Genomic DNA, 18,735 nt, shown 5'->3' on the forward strand with positions numbered 1-18,735 from the left:
TATTTTTTTCTTTTTTTTTTCATATTTTAAGTAGCTCAGGGGCTTGCTCCCAGTATAAAATAAGCAGCCCAACTATGTATAAACACGAAATATTGTCGGGTTCCTGATAATAGGAGCCATCCCCGTTTTTAAACCTATAACCATTGACACTGCTAGACATTAAGAGGGATTAATTACCTCATCTTATGTAGAACTATGCTCTCATATTGTGATTCGTTACAATATAAAGAAATACCACATGATGCGATTCAAATTTGTCAATTGAAAACTTTCACTTGACACATTTCGTTCTGAGAAAATAACGGGGAACAATCTATGGAAAATTCTCTTATATCTATTTTATTTTTTCTTGAAAATGTTGATAGAACACTTTTATATGTCTAACTGTATTCTACAAAATCTAACTACACATCGTGTCTAAAATCTTTCTGAGACACTTTCAACTACGTTGAACAAATGAGATGTTCTTCTTATTTAAATGTTGTTGATACGTAATTATTAGTCAGAAGGTTTCGCAGTTGTTAAGTTTTCTAATTCTGTAGAATGACTTTGCCCTGTATTCTTTTTATTGGACCTAAAATATTTAAAAATACATGATTAGTGCGTAAACTGTTTTTTGGAGACCACATACGTTTGATATACAATTCATTGTTTTGTTTTGAGGCCATTTTATTCATTGATTTATAAACTATGTTCTAGTTTTGTTGTGAATAGACTGCTCCAATTACAAGCCAGTACTTGACTTTTAACTACGGAGCGTTGGTTTCATAATCATTTTAGATATTTGTACTGCTTTTATGTAATTCCAATCAATATTCCCTCACCAAGATCTTGATCTGATGCCCTTTTCACAAAAAAAATCGTAAGAGTAAAATTAGTCGTAAGTTGTGACTTCGCAATACTTAACTCCATTATGATATTATAACTTAAGACTAATTTTACACTTAAGATTTTTTGTGAAAAGGACCGCTGAAATGTTTCTTTACTCTCGATAGCACAACTTAGATTTAGATATGCTCGCTTCTCGATAGCACAACTTAGATTTAGATATGCTCGCTTCTCGTGCTTTAAAATGTTAAACCTGCCCTCTTTACATGTGGCCCCGATTCGGCACTTATCTTAGTCAGGTCCTTTAACTGTTATGTCTATAGAATCATAGTTAACGTGTGTTATATATGTATTAATTATAAGTAAGAAACAAGCCATGGAACTAACAACCACATATTGGGATGGGAGATATAAAATAGTACAAAATGGCAAAATTAGGTATAAACCGGGAATATGAATAGACAATACATTTACATTGAATGTTCTTGACTTCATACATGTACTAATTTCAACCAATCATTCAAATATGAATAATTTTAATACCGTTTCAATTCTTTGGCTTTTTCGAATGTAGAAGGTAGCATTATTTTTGTTGTCTCAGGTAAGGTAAGTGTCATAATTCCACTAACCAATCCAAATACTCCAAAAATTATCAATGGTAAGGAAACTCCAAAGTCTGATTGAATGGTTGTACCCTTGAATAAATAAAGATAAACTTTTGTCTAACGATATATTGTATGGAAGGAAGCGAATAAAAAAATCAATGTACTACTGATATTGTATTTATTTTCGCGATTGGTAGTTTTCAAACAGTTTCGCGAGATCTTAAGATCGCGTTACCTTAAAACTTTCAATATGTTAAACACTTGTTATTCATATTCATAGATACTTATTTTCGCAAATAACTAATATACGTGAAATAAGTGAATTAAATACACGTCGAATATTTTCGAAATTTTATGTGTATACGGAAAGAAAATAACTTTCTTAACATTTAAACTATAATTTGAATAAAAATAAAAATTATACAGTAACATTAAATAACAAATGTAGCGTATTTTATTGATAACATTCTAGTAATGTTTACTAAACAAATTGCTGAATCACATGCGCAGGTCAGAAATGATATCTCACAAATACAAACCAGTTCCCCTATATAAGCAGATGCAATGGCTCCTACACGTCCAAGCATGCTACAGAAACCGATAGATGAAGCTCTAAGCATAGTGGGAAATAGTTCTGCCGTGAAGAGGTAAACAAGGAAAAATCCAACGGAGATACAAAATCTACCAATCATAGCAAGAGCTGTCATAATCCATGCCTCTGCTGGATGAGAAAAAAAGACATTTAAAAAACTATAAGTTCTTCCAACATATGGAGTTCCATCTGATAAACTGGTATTCAAAAGTAACTCTACCACCTGCTTTAAATTTTTTTTTTCTGTTATCCTTCAGTTCAAATTTAAGTTAAAACCGGCAGCATCAGTTGATAATATATCATATGAGAAAATGACACGATTTTAAAATAGACAATCATTAAAATGGGCAATACTTTCAACGAAAAGCTTGACCACTAATATATAATGAGTGTTCGTTTTATTCATTAACGAGAATGCTTGAGACAACAAACTCACATTCGGTAGCGTAAAGTTTTGTGAAGATGGTACATAAACAAGAAATTCCACCAAGGATTAAGGCACTAGTCAGAAGTTTCTTCCTTCCCACTCGATCTGTTAATGCCCAACTAAACAGTACACCAGCAGTTTCTGCTGACGACGACGCCGCGAAATTTCCGAAAATATTTCCACTAAACTTTGCAACATTCATGCCTATCCCATAGTATACCATTGACACAGTCAACCTGCAGAGCAGAAATTATACATCTTATTAAGACTACTGCAGAAAGTATCAATCGAACGGGAAAAATGAAAAAAAAAATATATGACCATCTGATAGAAAAAAGTTTACGGTAAATTGTTTTCACTACTAAATCCTAAATCAACCTTAACAAAAACAGGAATCACTATGGAAGTACATGTATGGAAGAATATGCATGAAATAGGAACATGTTTAGCTCTTACTCCTACTATTACTTTTGATATGCACTTTAAAGTTCCTTTGTTTCCTAGAAGGATGACAATATATATTCTGATCTGAATCCAACATAACTATTTTGTTATACCAGAATGTGACTGCTTGTTATGTATGTATCTACACAGAATAAAACACCATATAAACGACATAACGATTAGTCTGTACATTAACGTCTTGGAATTTAGTAATTTTCGTACAAACATTGTAAAGGACAACCTTTGTTCCTTCTTCAAGTTAATACCATCTTCACATAAAACAGTTATCTTTCCATTAGTTTTTGCTACTTTTTCCAATATTTTAATGGCTTCTTTTGTTTTCCCTTTCATGATTAGCCATCTTGGTGATTCTGTTATGAAGCTGAAATATAGTTCAGTCACATGTACCATTCATATTTTACCCATTAGACTGAATGCAAAACTTAAAGCCACTCATTTCATATCATTCAAAAACTTCATAGAAAGCGATTTTAACCATAAATGTTTAACTTGAAATGTAAAAAGGGTAGTTCTAAAAATTATCCAAATAAAAATAAAAATGAGAAAGCCTTTTCCACTGAAAAGAATTAGATGTGAAATGTGTAGAGTGCTGCTGATAGACTAATGATCCATACTAGGTGTATCTAGTTACTTACAATACAGAAAACGTATAGAACGCTGTTAATTGTTTAATGGTCTATACCAGATGTGTGTAATTACTTACAATAAGTACAATGTGCAGATCGCTGCTACATATGGTCCAGTTACTTACAATATGGTGACTGGGTAGAGCGCTGTTAATTGTTTAATGGTCCATACTATTTGTGTCCATTATTTTACAAAAAGTTAATGCATAGAGCGCTGTTAAAAGACTAATTATCCCTACTAGATATACCCAGTTACTCATAATGAGGAGAATTATTAGAGCACTGATAATAGACAAATGGTCCATACTAGATGTGTCCAGTAACTGACAATAAGGGAAATATGTGGAGTATTGTCAGTTAACCAATGGTTCATACATATGTCCAGTTACTCACAATAATATGGGGGCTTAGAGCGCTGTTAATAGACTAATAGCCCATACTAGATGTGCCCAGTAACTGGCAATAAGGAAAATGTGTTGGCAGTGAACCAATAGTCCATACTAGATATGTTCTTATGGTACTTACAATAAGGTACATGCGTAGAGCGCTGCTAATAGACCAATGGTCCAAACTAGATGTTTCCAATCACGTAGGAAGTAAGCCATTATCAATAGGATGTAGTTCCCTATACAGTATGTGATATAAACACAAAATGAACCAAACAAACGCTTTCTTGGTCCAAGTAATTCCGTTACTGAAAAGAAATATTTATAAATATGAAAACTTATTAGTTAGTTAATTAACTGTAGACTTATTTTTGATAATGTTTAAAACAATACTGAACTAGATGTCACAATATTGACACATTTCAGAAATGTTTCCGAACTTAAAGAAAAATGTCAAAGAAAGACACGATTTGTATAGCTTTACCGGTATTATCTTGTATAGTTTTCAAGCCAATGCCGGTAATTTCGCTTTCATGAGACATGCATTAAATTCAGAGTAGAAAAGGGGAGAAAATTCGTGTTTTAAAGAGACAACTTCCTGTAAAAGTAACAAATATAAAATATTACAAACCTTACTCAAGAGGAAACAGACAATGTACGCCAAAGAATTACTGCAAACAGAAAAAAAGTACTCAAAAAACAAAATGAACGGTTCAGCAAACCAAAATTCTAGCGGATTTCAAAACAAAATGTAATTCATGGACAAGGCCAGACATGGAAAACAGACATACACAACAAAAATACAAAATAACCAAAATGATACATTCAAAATAAAAAAAAATTCAATGACTTCAGTCAAAACTGGAAGCATGGACCAGGTACACAGGGAGGGTAAGCGTCAACTGCTTTTCCAGAAACTCCCGCCGAGCTGCTCATAAAAAGTCATGTCCAGGGTAGACGAAAGAGGAAATGAAAACTATGACACATTGAACAACTAAGTTTTCATGGTGCAGATGGATACAGCGTGACGATCCACGAGTTTATGATGACGACTATTAAACTTCTGCAACGATGATTTCAATCTTGTATCAAGCTGACTTCAGAGTGTCTGTAGTATCCTTTACCTCAAGATCTTTGGGGTAGATGTGATGTATAAAATCCCCGAAACTAGGATTGTTTAACGACAATACGTTATCTTTATAGAGCAAAAGAAGTAACAAAATAATAAATGTTAACAAGAAACAAGGAACTTATTAAAAGAACAAGGCAAATAGATGGGAGGTGTGGAAATCTGAGGACCACAAAAGTGTTATTTATAGGTGTGATATGAATAAACATGTATAGGTATTAACGACTGTTTGTTTACATTTTTAGATTGAAATGTTTGGTAAAAATAATAACACCAAATCCTAAATGTAATCTTATGTGCTTTTGAACTCCCAGTATTTAATTTCAGGAATTGTATTCATTAACACTGGGGCATCGCCAATAGTGTTTATCTACCTAATAAAAACGGTGCGTTGTATGACGTCATACTGCCTATTCCATTGAAAAATTCTAGGACTCCCATGGCGAAAAGAGTTGGTACCCATGGCCGGAGTCCTGTTGATATTGCTACCATCACTATGCTTGAACATAACACAAGTTTCCGACCAAATCTAAAAAGGTAATGATGATTTTTGATTCCTTAAAATACATTTGAAAAGATCTCTATTTTATATGCAATTCAAACTAATATACACAATGCAAAGAATATTTGAATTTACACATAAATATTTCCCGTTTTATCCTTTGACAATGTTGCTTTAAATTTGTTTATTTGTACCGTCAAGTTAAATTGGAAATTGTCTAGGAACAACAAGGCTTGATAAAAAAACGCTGTTCTGTTTCAAAGATTGTGTTTTGAATTGCAACCTGTGCAAAGGACAAGTTTTCTTGAATCATATATATCTGATGCATCTTTTGTTTGTGTCAATGTTCCAAAATTGACGTTCTAGTTCATTCGGTTGGAAAACATAAAAGTGGTTCTAGTTTTTTTTTCAAGTTTCCATCAAGTTTCTTCTATACAAAAAGTAATCAAGGGAACCAAGATTCTAGCGGAAAAAAAAAGAATGTAATCCAAGGACAAAGACCAGAAATGGGAGACAGGCACACACAATAAAAACATGAAATAATCAAAACAATACATACAAAGTAACAAAAGCAAATAATCAACTCGGACTCCACTAAACTCTAGTAGACACTGGAACAAATACACTCCTACTATTAATAGGCAAATATTTATCAGATGACCTTCATGTTACTCGAGGTTTACATGAAATTCACGTGAACTACACATGAAATTAACGTGATTTTTATGTGAAATTCACTTAACATAAATTTCATGTGAAAAATGCACGTGAATTTCACGTGAACTCAGTAACTAAGTTTATTTGCTCAATTCAGGTGACAATAATATGAAAATCATGTGAAATAATTTTGCCTATGTAGTCAAAATCACATTCTAAATAGATCCTCACATTTTCAACAATGACATCAAAATGAATTCTTAATTTTACAAGTAGCAAGACATAAGAAACATATGCAAGTAGCGGTCACATTTACTGATAAACAATCCAGAAAACTAAATACAAACAGATGATGCTGAAGGCCTTCATTGATGCAAAGGTCTACAGCCAGTGAAATTTCTTTTGTTCACTATTCCGAAAGCACCATGTAATGTTAAAGCATTTTATCTGCCCGAACATAAGGTTAACAAAATGTTTGCAAAATGCTAATATACTACTGCTTCAAATACGTACATGTCAGCGACAAAACCACCGATAACTGAACCAACCAATAAACCAATGTAATGTGCCATCAGTACATGAGCTCTGGACATCCTATTATCACAGACCACATCAAACTTCAACGAAAATACAATGATTATATAAATTTATCATACATGAATCTTAAAGAAATTAAATGAAAGTATGTGGGTTGAATATCTGTCTCTTTTTATGATTATTATTAATCATAAACTAGAAATAAATCAAGGCTATTAAAACAGAAGCTAATACTCTAAAACCACATTGACACTTTTTCCATAACTCAAAGACATTCTTACTAGAAGATTACATTATGCTCAATTTTTATCAGCTTTGTGCAACTTGATATGTTTTCCCCATTTCTGAAAAAATGCGAATAGTAATTGACCTCACCGATTCTAGTATGTCAATAAGACAATAGGGTTACCTTAGAAACGATTGTTGCAGTAAAAATACTTGAATCATATGTATAGTTGTCACATGGTGATTCAGTGCCGTTGTTCTCTATTTTGCACGTGGTGATGTTGTAGGTGTAAAACCCGGATGTTATATTTACGTCATACTCTCCTGGTGGCGAGTAAACATCGTTTGCCAATCCAGGAATTTTACATCTGAATAAAAGACAGACACTTTAAATATGAAATATTAAGATGATGCTAAGTTATACAAACGGATACTACCCATTGTCTGCTAAATAGATTGACAGTTTACCTTCCATTTTACAATGCAAGTGTGTCTTGTCTTTGTTTATTGTTATTATTGTTGCCTTTGTTTTTCGGTATTGGTGTTGTTGTTGTCTTTGTTTTTCCGTATTGATGTTGTCTTTGTTTATCAGTATTGTTGTTGTCTTTGTTTTTCGGTAATCTTTGTTTTTCCGTATTAGTGTTGTCTTTGTTTATCAGTATTAGTGTTGTCTTTGTTTATCGGTATTGTTGTTGTCTTTGTTTTTTTCCGTATTGATGTTGTCTTTGTTTTTCGATATTGTTGTTGTCTTTGTTTTTCCTTATTGGTGTTGTCTTTATTTTTCAGTTCTGGTTTTGTCCTTGTTAGTCGGTTTTTTTAGTTATCTTTGTTTTTCGGTATTGTAGTTGTCTTTGTTTTTCTTGGTGTTGTCTTTGTTTACCGGTATTGGTGTTGTTTTCGTTTTTCGATATTGTTGTTGTCTTTGTTTTTCCTTATTGGTGTTGTCCTTGTTAATCGGTATTTTAGTTATCTTTGTGTATAGATATTGGTGTTGTCTTTGTTTTTCGGTATTGGTGTTGTCCTTGTTTATTGGTATTGGTGTTGTCTTTGTTTATCGGTATTGATGTTGTCTTTGTTTTTCGATATTGTTGTTGTCTTTGTTTTTCCTTATTGTTGTTGTCTTTTTTTTTCCCTTATTGGTGTTGTCTTTGTTTTTCAGTTCTGGTGTTGTACTTGTTAATCGGTTTTTATTTATATTTGTTTTTCGGTATTGTTGTTGTCTTTGTTTATCTGTATTGTAGTTGTCCTTGTTTTTTTTCGCATTGGTGTTGTCATTGTTTATCGGTATTGTTGTTGTCTTTGATTTTCGGTATTGGTGTTGTCTTTGTTTATCGGTATTGTTGTTGTCTTTATTTTTCCGTATTGGTGTTGTCTTTGTTTATACATATTGGTGTTGTCTTTGTTTATCGGTATTGGTGTTGTCTTTGTTTTTCTGTGTTGGTATTGTCTTTGTGTGGTCTTTATCTACGAACGTTGTAGTTTGAAACACTCATTCAAAAGGTTGGTTAAATCTTTGAAACCAAATGTAACATTTTGTTTTCTTTTTCTTTTTTATTATTATTTCTTTTAAAATGCTTCTTATCATGCCTATGCTATCCAAGGATGTTTTATCAGTCCATTATTTTATTAAGAAAAGTTATAATAACAAAAATACAATCGGGAAAAATATCCACGAAAAAGACGATGCAAGAAGCAATAGACGGAAAAAAAACATTCACACGACACATAACATGTATACACAGACAAACTACCTAAGAATAGCTTGATGTTTTTGTATGCAACAACTTCCTTTTCAAATTTTAGACTGTTTAATTTATTATAATAAGTGAAATGTTCTCCATGTTAACTGCCTTGGTATTCAAAAATTAAACAATGTAGCATGAACTACAAAATTTAATTAGATTTCATTTTTACATATCTCGACTGACTGATGTTTAAATCTATCATTAATTCCCGTTTACTGATCTAATCAGCAGTTTTCAATCCTCATTTTGCGAGTCGACGTTACATTTCTTGATACTTATTTTCGAATACCTCAAGCATCATAATTATGCTATATTGTATAATCCATTATATACACAGTCCCCTGTAAGCGATACCTTTGTAAAATAATGATCATTGACTTTAGTCGAATTCTCTGTTTACAGGATAACATACCGTGCGACTTATTAAGAAAAGCCAATGTGATACAATGATTTTTTACATTCGAAGTTTACGTACTGTCTTTAAGTAAGGTTGTTTTGAACTGAATCACTTATTCCACCATGGGTTGACGATCTCACTGGATTTAAACCATCCAATGATTTGTAAAATGATGTTTATTAATACGACTCTTAGGGTCGCACCTTTACCTCTGACAATGAAAAGTTAGGGTTAAAATAAGTCATGTGGATCTAATTTCTATCTTTTGAGTGATTTATGTTCATATTAACCCTAGAAAGAGTATCAACGATTCTCTATTTTGTGAATTGTTTTGTTATTTTTACGCCTCAAAAAGTATATCGGTTTTCAGTTAAACCACCTTTGTATTAGAAATTGTTAGCCAAAAAAGTAAAATGTAAAATCATTTGAAATTATTCTTTGTTACGTATGTTTAAACAAAATAAAATGTGAAAAAAAAGCTTACAACTAAACAATTCTTCCACTTATTTACCGAATTTTTAGGACAATATCCATGCAATAATGTTTTATTATTGATTACCATACTGGTCAGACAAAGAGCATAGTTATAACTAATTTCTTAATATTGCGTTAATACTTTTTATTGCAATGGTCCTTAATACATGCAGGGAACCCACAATAGGATATATATGATGCGATTAATACATACATGTACCAGTAATTGATGAAGATGATTCCGTTCTACTGCATGTACATGTATCAATTTACAAAAAAACGAGGTGGGTTTTATTGCAAAGTGTTTATGTATGAGCAAAGGCGTTGAAAACAGTGAGTATTCTTATACGAAAGGCTACCAATAGGAAAATAATGCATGTATAACATATGAAGCCGATAAATTGTTCAATGGTATTCAAACATTGAGTATTGAAAAGTGTTTAGGTATTTTATTTGCAATGATACAATGTTTTCTTGTAAAGATTCTTTGATGTTTAAACATACCTGTGTGCATGCTCTCCTAATATGAAATTCAACATAAAAGTCGACATGGCATTAAATATTGATGGAATACACAGCAACAGCAGCAAAGCCTTTTGATATTTACCAAAGCCTCCAATACTCTCCAGGATTTCATCGTATTCCATATCGAATATGAAATAGTTTTTAAATAGTTTATTTTACATTTACCGATTAAACTCGCGTGCCAAAGCATATGCTATATGTGTCCATTAATTCAAAACATTATTCTGCTGAATAGTGTAACTCATGTGTAACTTGATACATGTAACTCTAGTTTGTTTGAAGGTTGTACGAAATTGATGTCAGTAAACTATTATTAACGTCAGTACTCCTAAAAGGTTTATTTTATGCCAGCCATTTGGTTTTTAAAAAAAAAAAACATGGTTGAGTAGTTAGAATGCATGCTTGACCAGGATGTCAAAGGTCGTCTCTAAAAACCAAGGCTGCGGAACACTGGAGGTATAATATGCCCCTGCTTTTCAGAGAAATTAACCAGTTAATGCCATACATAATTGTCTCTCATTTTCATGTCTTTACACTTTAAGTCGAAGTTTTTATTGCTTTATTACAAGTCAATAAGTTATTGCATAAAAATGATTATTGCAAATACCGGGCCAAGTTTCATTTTGCAAATATTCTGCATATTCTTTCCCCGAAAAAGAAATAACCTGCCTACTTCATTTAGCGCTTCATATATTGTCGTTTCAAATACAACACGTAAATTGTTAAATAATATCGTTTTGCTACGTACAGAAATGCTGTTGAAGAATGGCCTAAAACTATTTTAAGTAGCAGTTTTTATACAAATCGGAAAGGAGTTGACTCATGCATGTAAAAAAACCCACCGAATTCAGATTTTTGTTTTACCTTATTCAGAAACATTTACAGACCATATAACCAATCTGAATTTGTCATTTGGTTTTTGCACCTTTGAGATAAAAACTAGAGATTGTGTATGAAATTGGCAATTTGCAAGAGTTATCGTTTTTGATTTAGTATGCTGTTTTTGAAAACTATAGTGTTCTAAAAAATACATATCTGAATACCGAAATTACTATCTGAATACCGAAATTACTATCGTGACATATTAAAATATATTGCATATCATGACCAAAAAAAAATGTTTGCTCGTAGGGTTTTTCTACTCCATGAATCACCTCTACCCTAGCCACTATCTAAATTTCATAATGACTGGCACTTTTATAGTTCCTTCTCCTTCATTCGTTTTCAGACAGGTGATGAAAATTATCTAGTTTACATGAAGAAAATACTTAATCGGGTCACCTGACACCTTATCGTCTTCTGTCATGACCTATTTAAAACAGCATTTGGCAAAAAAAGCTAAATATAGTAATATCAAAGATAAACAAAGCAACTTCATCATTTTGAGTCATAGCATACTTTTGCCACTACACATAACTATTATCATTTATTATTATTGTTACATCTCTTATAAAGCGCTATATCTATAATACATATACTCAAAGCGCTGTACATAACATGCATTTTATAAAAAATAGATATAGACAAAATAAAATGGAATGAATATCATGTAACACAATCACTGCACGAAATGATACGTTTAAATATTTTAATTAATTATTAAATTTCTAGTTTAAATTTTAAAGTATAATTTACGACGAATTATTTTTTATCTTTCGTGAAGAATAATTTTTTCATTAAATTTCAAGTTTTTTTTCGTGTTTTCTTTAAATTTATTTTCAAATAAATGTGTCATTTATGAAAAAAATAATAACAAAATAAATTTGAAATTTTAATGTTTTGATGTACATTTATGTAATATAAATACAAATTTACTTTCGCTTTAAACTACTAATATACATAAAATTTTCATGAATTTATCTACAAATATAAATTTTAGATTTAAATGTAAAAAAACTTTTAAATCATAACGCTAATACATGTACTTGTATCTACCAAAAAACATGGCGGATAGTGAAGGGCAGATGCAGGGGGCTCAATCTTCCGGTTGCCGCCATGTTAAAAATTTCTATATGACATTAAGATTTTAAACATAACTTTTTCAAAATGTAATTTCTAGCGATCGAGTGGACAGATTTACACGAAATTGTGATCGATTCAGAAAGTTGTAAATTTTGGATTTATCATAAGAAGATACACAAATCTGGTAGATATAAAAAAAAATTAACCAAGTAAGTGGAAAAGCCATGTTTATTATTGTCCTGGTAAAACCGAGCCTTGGTTTTATGAAAAAACTTGATTTTGCCTATTTGTACCTAATGTTTTCATAATTATGATCAGATTTTACAATGATTTATCATCATTTATGATATTTATTTGCATTTTTGAGAAATTTTATTGATCTAGCTCACATTTACAGCTCATTCCACACATGGCTAGTTTGTTGTTCATATTTTGTTAGTCCGCCATTTCTAATGTGTGTTTTTAGGAACCGCCCATTGAAATACATAATGTATGAGATGCTGCGATCGTAAACAAGATTAATTTCATCAACGAAATTAATTTGCTTAATATTGATGCAGTTACTAAGATAGAAATTTTATCATGAAAAGCAGTATTATGAAATTAACCTTCGTTTACAAAATGTACATTTATTTCAAACACGTTACCAGTCAAGTCGTCTTAATTACAGTATTAAAAAGATGCTTAGAAACTATAGTACTACAAACCAAAAATAACAGACAACAGTAAGTCAGTAATACATTGTATCATTTGCACTTTACATGTATGTGTGTGTGTGTGTGTGTGTGTGTTTTGTTTTTGTGTGTGGGGGAGGGTATGCTTAAAAATGAAATAAAAAAGAAACATTGAAATATTCACTTTATGAAACAAAAACAAAAAAACAGGATCAATGATTGTCCTTATAAAATTGTTAAAATAATAAAGGCAGTACCTTTTTTTCACAAAATAGTAAGGCAGGATAGAGTTTACAAATGTAGCTCTTCCCATAGAGATCAAATGGTTGTTCCTTTTTTATTTTAATTTATTTCATTTAACCATTCAATTTTACAATGATTTACAGAACAAGAGAAATCGAACCTCCTACTCATTGCTAAATATGTCATGAGTCCACCTGGGAACTGTCATTAAACATGTATTTTCTACTTAACAATGTATTGAATACATACTGAACCTGCATCATAAAACACAATCAAGTGCAGTATCACAGCTGTTACCATCCTTTTCAATCAGGTCTTAACAAAATAGTACAAGTACATTGTACATGCAATTTATAATCTTATATAGATATTATAAGCTTACAATTTTGAAAGCTTTCAATTTTTATATGTGTTACATGTATATTGATATTGGTTTGTTTTAATTTTCAGCATCCTAAGCAGTGTGAGTTGAATTAATAGACAATGCACATGTATATGAAGCAGAAGGAAACATGACTTGCATGTAAATTATTCAACTGATTTGACCCATTTCAACAGCATATTGGACACACAATGACTTAAATTCAGTAAATGTTTAGTATGGGAGAATCAACACATTATATTTTGAGCATGAAGAAGGCCCAGATTAAATATTACATGTATTTACCTATTTCCAGGGGAAAGTATCTGTCCAAGACTGACACTTAATATAAAAATGTAACACAATACAGTTGTAAAGGTTTTCAGTATCTGCTATAAGACATATTGTGGTAAAATGTGATACATTGTACATGTATAATAAAAGAAAATTGAATACATTAAGTATGTTCTTGTTTCTTATATGTGGCAAAGCCCAGTGGAAATTTCATTATTCTGATATCGGGTACATTTACTATATACATTTGTGCATGCATATACAGTATGCATTAAGGTGTCTATCTCTTTTTTTCCACTTGTGTTTACACATTAAGCCAACACAATGGACAGTCCAATTAAACCATACTTTTAAATTTAAACGTAACCATTACTGTGAACAAGGATTTATATATAACTCTGTGCTGTGAACGCAAATTTTGCATAACCAACCAACCAACTAGGATTCCTATTCCCGTTACCCAGGGCAAGTGAAATTTGGGTCATGGAAAGTTAGGTACTTGGTTACACTTTCCCATGGAAAGTTGAAAACTTCATATGCTGTAAGGATTTGTTTTGTTAGGAAAGCAGTCATTGACTGTGGGAATGTTGATTTTATATGGATTTTTCCCAAGGAAGACTCAATTTTTGAAAAATCCTAGAACACTGGACTTAGTACATGTACATGTACATTTGTACATATTGGTTTGACCTAGGAATAATATATGTGGTCAGCAGTTTAAAAAATCGAAAATGAAAAAGTTTGACATTTTAAGTTAATAATAACAGAAGTCGAGGATGCCATGCAGTCATCGGAGGCTAATTTTGGTATCATTATCGCCTGCACTTGTGACTTTAGTGTTACAGGAGTGACATACTGGCTTCTCTAATTAAAGTACATTATTTTTCATTATTGCCAAATGTTACATTAAAAATAAAAATGTAGCATTATACCACTGCGAATATCAGGGATATGTGTATCTGGACTTACATTATATTACTGTACTGAAAGTTGTACGGTATGAAAAATTAATAAGAATGGTTTTTAACATCATGAAAGTGAACTGTTATATGTACAAAAAATGTATGCAAGATTTTTTTTTTATAGTTGCAACCTCTGCAAAGTCTACTTAAAACCTGGCGATCCCTTGTTAACATGAATTTTCAGATGAGTCTCTGTACCCTCATTGTGTAACAGACCTAATTATGATAACAATGTAAGTAAGTTACCACATTTTGATCATTTTAATGTATAAAATTGGTACATTATCTGTATCCTGAAATTTACAAAATAAATCATAGTACACCTTCCAGGAGGAAGCATGCAATATCAAGACTCATTATCATCAGTCATTATATATATGACCGTTCATATCGAATAGGTAGATAGTAATTTTGAGTATAAAGTTGAATAGAAATTTACCATGACATTAAATTTAATGTGAGCATTTTAAACGGTGTCATTTCTTTTATTAAATTTCACAAATGATAATAACACATTATGATATCAGAATCAAAACAAATCCAAACATAAAGAATATTAAAATAATTTCCATATAAGTAAGCATCTCAATTTAAATGTCCATAATTAACACAAATATTATTCATATAAACAATGCCCAACGAGAAAGGCAGGTAACTCCGTCCACATTGCTTCCCAGTCCACACACACATACACGTAGTCCATGCGTTTGCACTTCTTTAAAGCATGTGTGTACATTATATGCCTATTTGAATAACAAAAAAGTGAACTTTGTCTTTGAATATTCAATCAGTCAATATGCAAATTATCTGTCGTAGTAAGTTATCTGAACCAAAAAAATCCGGAACTGTTCTTATTCACTTAATTTTTCTCTGAAATAGATGGCAATAATTAGAGAGGTTCCGATGATGTACGCCATATTTCATTAACATCTGAGGCGACTTAGGTTCCCCTATCTATGAACTCCCCTGGCAGGTGTGTTCAAACCGGAGAAATAAGATTGCATCTGCATAGTCTGGAGAAGTCTTTCATTCTATAGAAACAATGATTAGTGTTGATTTGACGAAGAAGTTTGCAAATACAGACTATAATCTCCTGAAGATATTATTATGGGTAAAAGATCGAAGAGAAAGCGACTGAATTTAAGCGAGTTAAGTATGCAGTCGAGTACACCCACTACACCCCAAAACAATTTAGCTTATAATGCAGTCCACAATGCCCATCAAGCCTTATATGGACCACCACCAGTCATATCTCCACTCGGTTCTATGCAAACATTTCACACCTTGCAACCACCGATGCAAAATGTGTATACGCCTACGCCAATACACAATTTAGTACAATCGAACGCACCTCAAATTGTTTCGGGACAAGATCAAGGTTATCCCTTACCAACAATATCAACAAATCAATTGACAAATGAAAATGAGGTACAAGGGTATCCTTTGCAACCGAATTTGCAAGTTGTATTACAAGACATTCAATTGAAATTAAATAAACTTGATCTGCTCGATAGCGTGTGTGAAAGGTTGTCGGTTATAGAGCGTAAATTTGATGCTGTTGACAAAGATATACACCAGTTAAAACAGGCGGTACAGGATCAAGATAGAAAATTAAATGTTAACGAAACCGATATGGCACAGTTTCGTAATAGAATATCAGAATTAGAGTTTTCCCGTAGGGAGTTAGAATCACACACGAACGATCTTCATGAAACACTGTTGGATCAACAAACAAGATCTATGAAATATAATTTAATGTTTGAAAATATTACTGAAACATTTAATCAAGATCCAAATGTGAAAGAAGATACGGAGGCGGTATTGCGATACTTTCTAGTCCATGAGCTGAAATTGGATGGCAACATAGACTTCCAAAATGTACATCGGCTCAAAAGAAATAATGATCGTAGCAAAACACGAGGAATAGTTGCTAGGTTCGTTCATTTTAGGGACAAAGAATCGGTTATAAAAGCAGCACAAGAAAATCTATGGGGGAAACCGCAAAAAGTTTACTCACAGTATCCACCGGAAATCAGCAATCGACGTAAGGAACTTGTACCGATAATGAAAGAATTTAGAGATCAAGGGAAACGCGCATCTATAGTCGTGGACAAACTGTATGTAGATGGACAACGCTTTGTGCCAGGCCAGCAAACAGCCGGGGGCCGAGGCAGAAATTTGCCAGGAAATCAGCTTGTCAGATTCAAGTAGGACAGGTGGGATAGAGAGAGAAACCCTAATATAAACAACAATTTCTGTAACTTACATAAATTAAAAATAGGTTGTCTGAATGTATGTGGACTTAAGTCAAAGTTTTTGAACCCAGATTTTTTATTATTTATAAAAGATTATGATATTCTCATGTTTCAAGAAACTAAAACTGATATGTATGACAATTTAGAACTACCTAATGGATATTCATTTAAAGCAAAACATAGAAAAAAATGTACAAAAAAATCAGGTGGTCTTATTATTGTTTATAAAACCTTATTTAAAGAAATAATTGAATTTATAGATTCAGAGTCAGACTTTGTATTATGGATGAGAATGAAAAGTGAAAGGTTAAAATATGATTTATTATTAGGGTGTATTTATATTCCACCAGAAAACACAAGGTATGCATCAGATGAAGCTTTTACTGAGATCGAATCTGAAATGTTTGATTTTTATAAAACGGGTGAAAAAATATGCCTTTTAGGTGATTTTAATGCCAAAACATGTAATTTACCAGATTTTGTTCAACCAGATAGTTCTTTATTGGATATTTTTGATTTGTTTGATAATCCAGATCTTATAACTTTTATGTATGACTATGAAAACTTATTACGGGCTGGTCTTCCTCTAGAAAGGAAAAGTACTTGTACAGGCAAGCCAAATACATATGGTCACAAACTTTTAGATATGTGTAGAAAAAATAATGTTTATATAATAAATGGTAGAGTAGGTAATGACCGGTTCAAAGGTGAGCGTACTTGTAAAGATTTAACTATAGTTGATTATTGTCTATGTTCATCCAATTTACTGTTTTATATATCTGCATTTGAGATAGGAGAGTTTTCCCCCATGTTCTCGGGCGTACATAAGCCGATTTCTTTAACTTTAGATATCATCAGAAATATAGAAACGGAAAGTTATGACGATGATAAGCGAAATGATCATGGAGAAAAGGCGAAACGTTGGGATAACGAAAAGCATGATGATTTCATCGATCGTATCCTCGAAGATGAAGAGTTCACTGAATTAAATTTTATGGTCGATGAGCTTTGTAATCTAGAGGATGCGAGTAGTGAAATTAACATGGAGAATATTAACGAGATAGTCGATGGCATACATAATCTTTTTAACCGAACAGCTAAGGCCACTTTCTGTACTATTAAACAAAAGTCGTCGGTCGGCAAGAGTACTTCGAAAACTTCGTCCGTGGTTTGACGAAACTTGTAAAGTGAAGAGGCGCGAGTTTAATATAGCGAGAAAGCAATATAATAAATCGAAAACTGAAGTAAATCGATTAATATTAGCGGACACGAGTAAAGAATACAAGCTCGCTATGAACAGGAGTTTTCAAAAATATCAAAATAATATAACTGCTGAAAATCGAACATCCTCGAAGTCAAATACCAAAAAGTTTTGGAAACTGTTGAATCGTTTTTCTGAAGATAAGAGCAGTTCGATTGAAGTCTCTTTGGAAGATTTATATGATTATTTTAAAGAAATGAACGAGTTTGATGACGAGGACACGGTTCCGAATGTCGATATAGATATAGATAATGAAGTTAACTTTGAGAGCAATGAGATTGCAATGAGATTCTTAATTCTCCTGTATCCCGTGCAGAAATAGAAAATGTTATATTGAATCTTCATAATGAAAAGGCAAGTGGCCTGGATTGTGTAACTAACGAATACATAAAATACTCATTACATGTTATGATTCCTATATATGAAAAATTGTTCAATTTTATTTTTGATACGGGAATTGTCCCGGATAGTTGGTCAGTAAGAATTATTACCCCTGTATTTAAAAATAAAGGGAGTCAGAAAGAACCCAAAAATTATGGAGGGATTACTTTGATGAGCTGTCTAGGGAAGGTATTCACTGGTATTTTGAATAATAGGTTATCT

The 18,735-nt window shown here is 32.0% G+C and overlaps 1 protein-coding gene and 1 long non-coding RNA gene across 2 annotated transcripts; one reads left to right on the plus strand and one right to left on the minus strand.

Annotated features, from left to right (window-relative positions):
• Positions 1-359: 359 nt before the first annotated feature.
• Positions 360-10,317, minus strand: LOC148611041 (organic cation transporter 1-like). Its single transcript, XM_088595206.1, has 10 exons — positions 10,100-10,317; positions 7,164-7,347; positions 6,731-6,834; positions 5,433-5,587; positions 4,069-4,237; positions 3,057-3,278; positions 2,462-2,688; positions 1,973-2,154; positions 1,372-1,523; positions 360-574 (listed from the first exon to the last, which is right to left on the minus strand). The coding sequence occupies exons 1-10, from the start codon at positions 10,240-10,242 to the stop codon at positions 499-501; spliced, it is 1,614 nt and encodes a 537-aa protein (XP_088451332.1). The 5' UTR covers positions 10,243-10,317; the 3' UTR covers positions 360-498.
• A 1,733-nt stretch (positions 10,318-12,050) lies between these two features.
• LOC148611042 (uncharacterized) lies at positions 12,051-13,821 on the plus strand. The gene is made up of 3 exons (XR_015924044.1): positions 12,051-12,291; positions 12,753-12,807; positions 13,450-13,821. It is a non-coding gene; the product is annotated as an uncharacterized LOC148611042 (long non-coding RNA).
• Positions 13,822-18,735: the final 4,914 nt, after the last annotated feature.

The sequence above is a fragment of the Perna viridis genome, chromosome 7 (genome assembly GCF_037379345.1).
Source record: "Perna viridis isolate PV_CMFRI_1.1 ecotype Kerala chromosome 7, ASM3737934v1, whole genome shotgun sequence".
In the NCBI taxonomy this organism is placed as follows: Eukaryota; Metazoa; Mollusca; class Bivalvia; order Mytilida; family Mytilidae; genus Perna; species Perna viridis.

What these genes read in the sequence shown, in the direction of transcription:
- LOC148611041 (XM_088595206.1), bottom strand. Translation starts at nt 10,242, where the DNA reads ATGGAATACGATGAAATCCTGGAGAGTATTGGAGGCTTTGGTAAATAT. An exon ending in TTAGGAGAGCATGCACACAG is followed by an intron (nt 7,348 to 10,099) that starts GTATGTTTAAAC and finishes TCTTTTATTCAG; the next exon opens with ATGTAAAATTCCTGGATTGG. An exon ending in CTGCTTATATAGGGGAACTG is followed by an intron (nt 1,524 to 1,972) that starts GTTTGTATTTGT and finishes TATTTATTCAAG; the next exon opens with GGTACAACCATTCAATCAGA.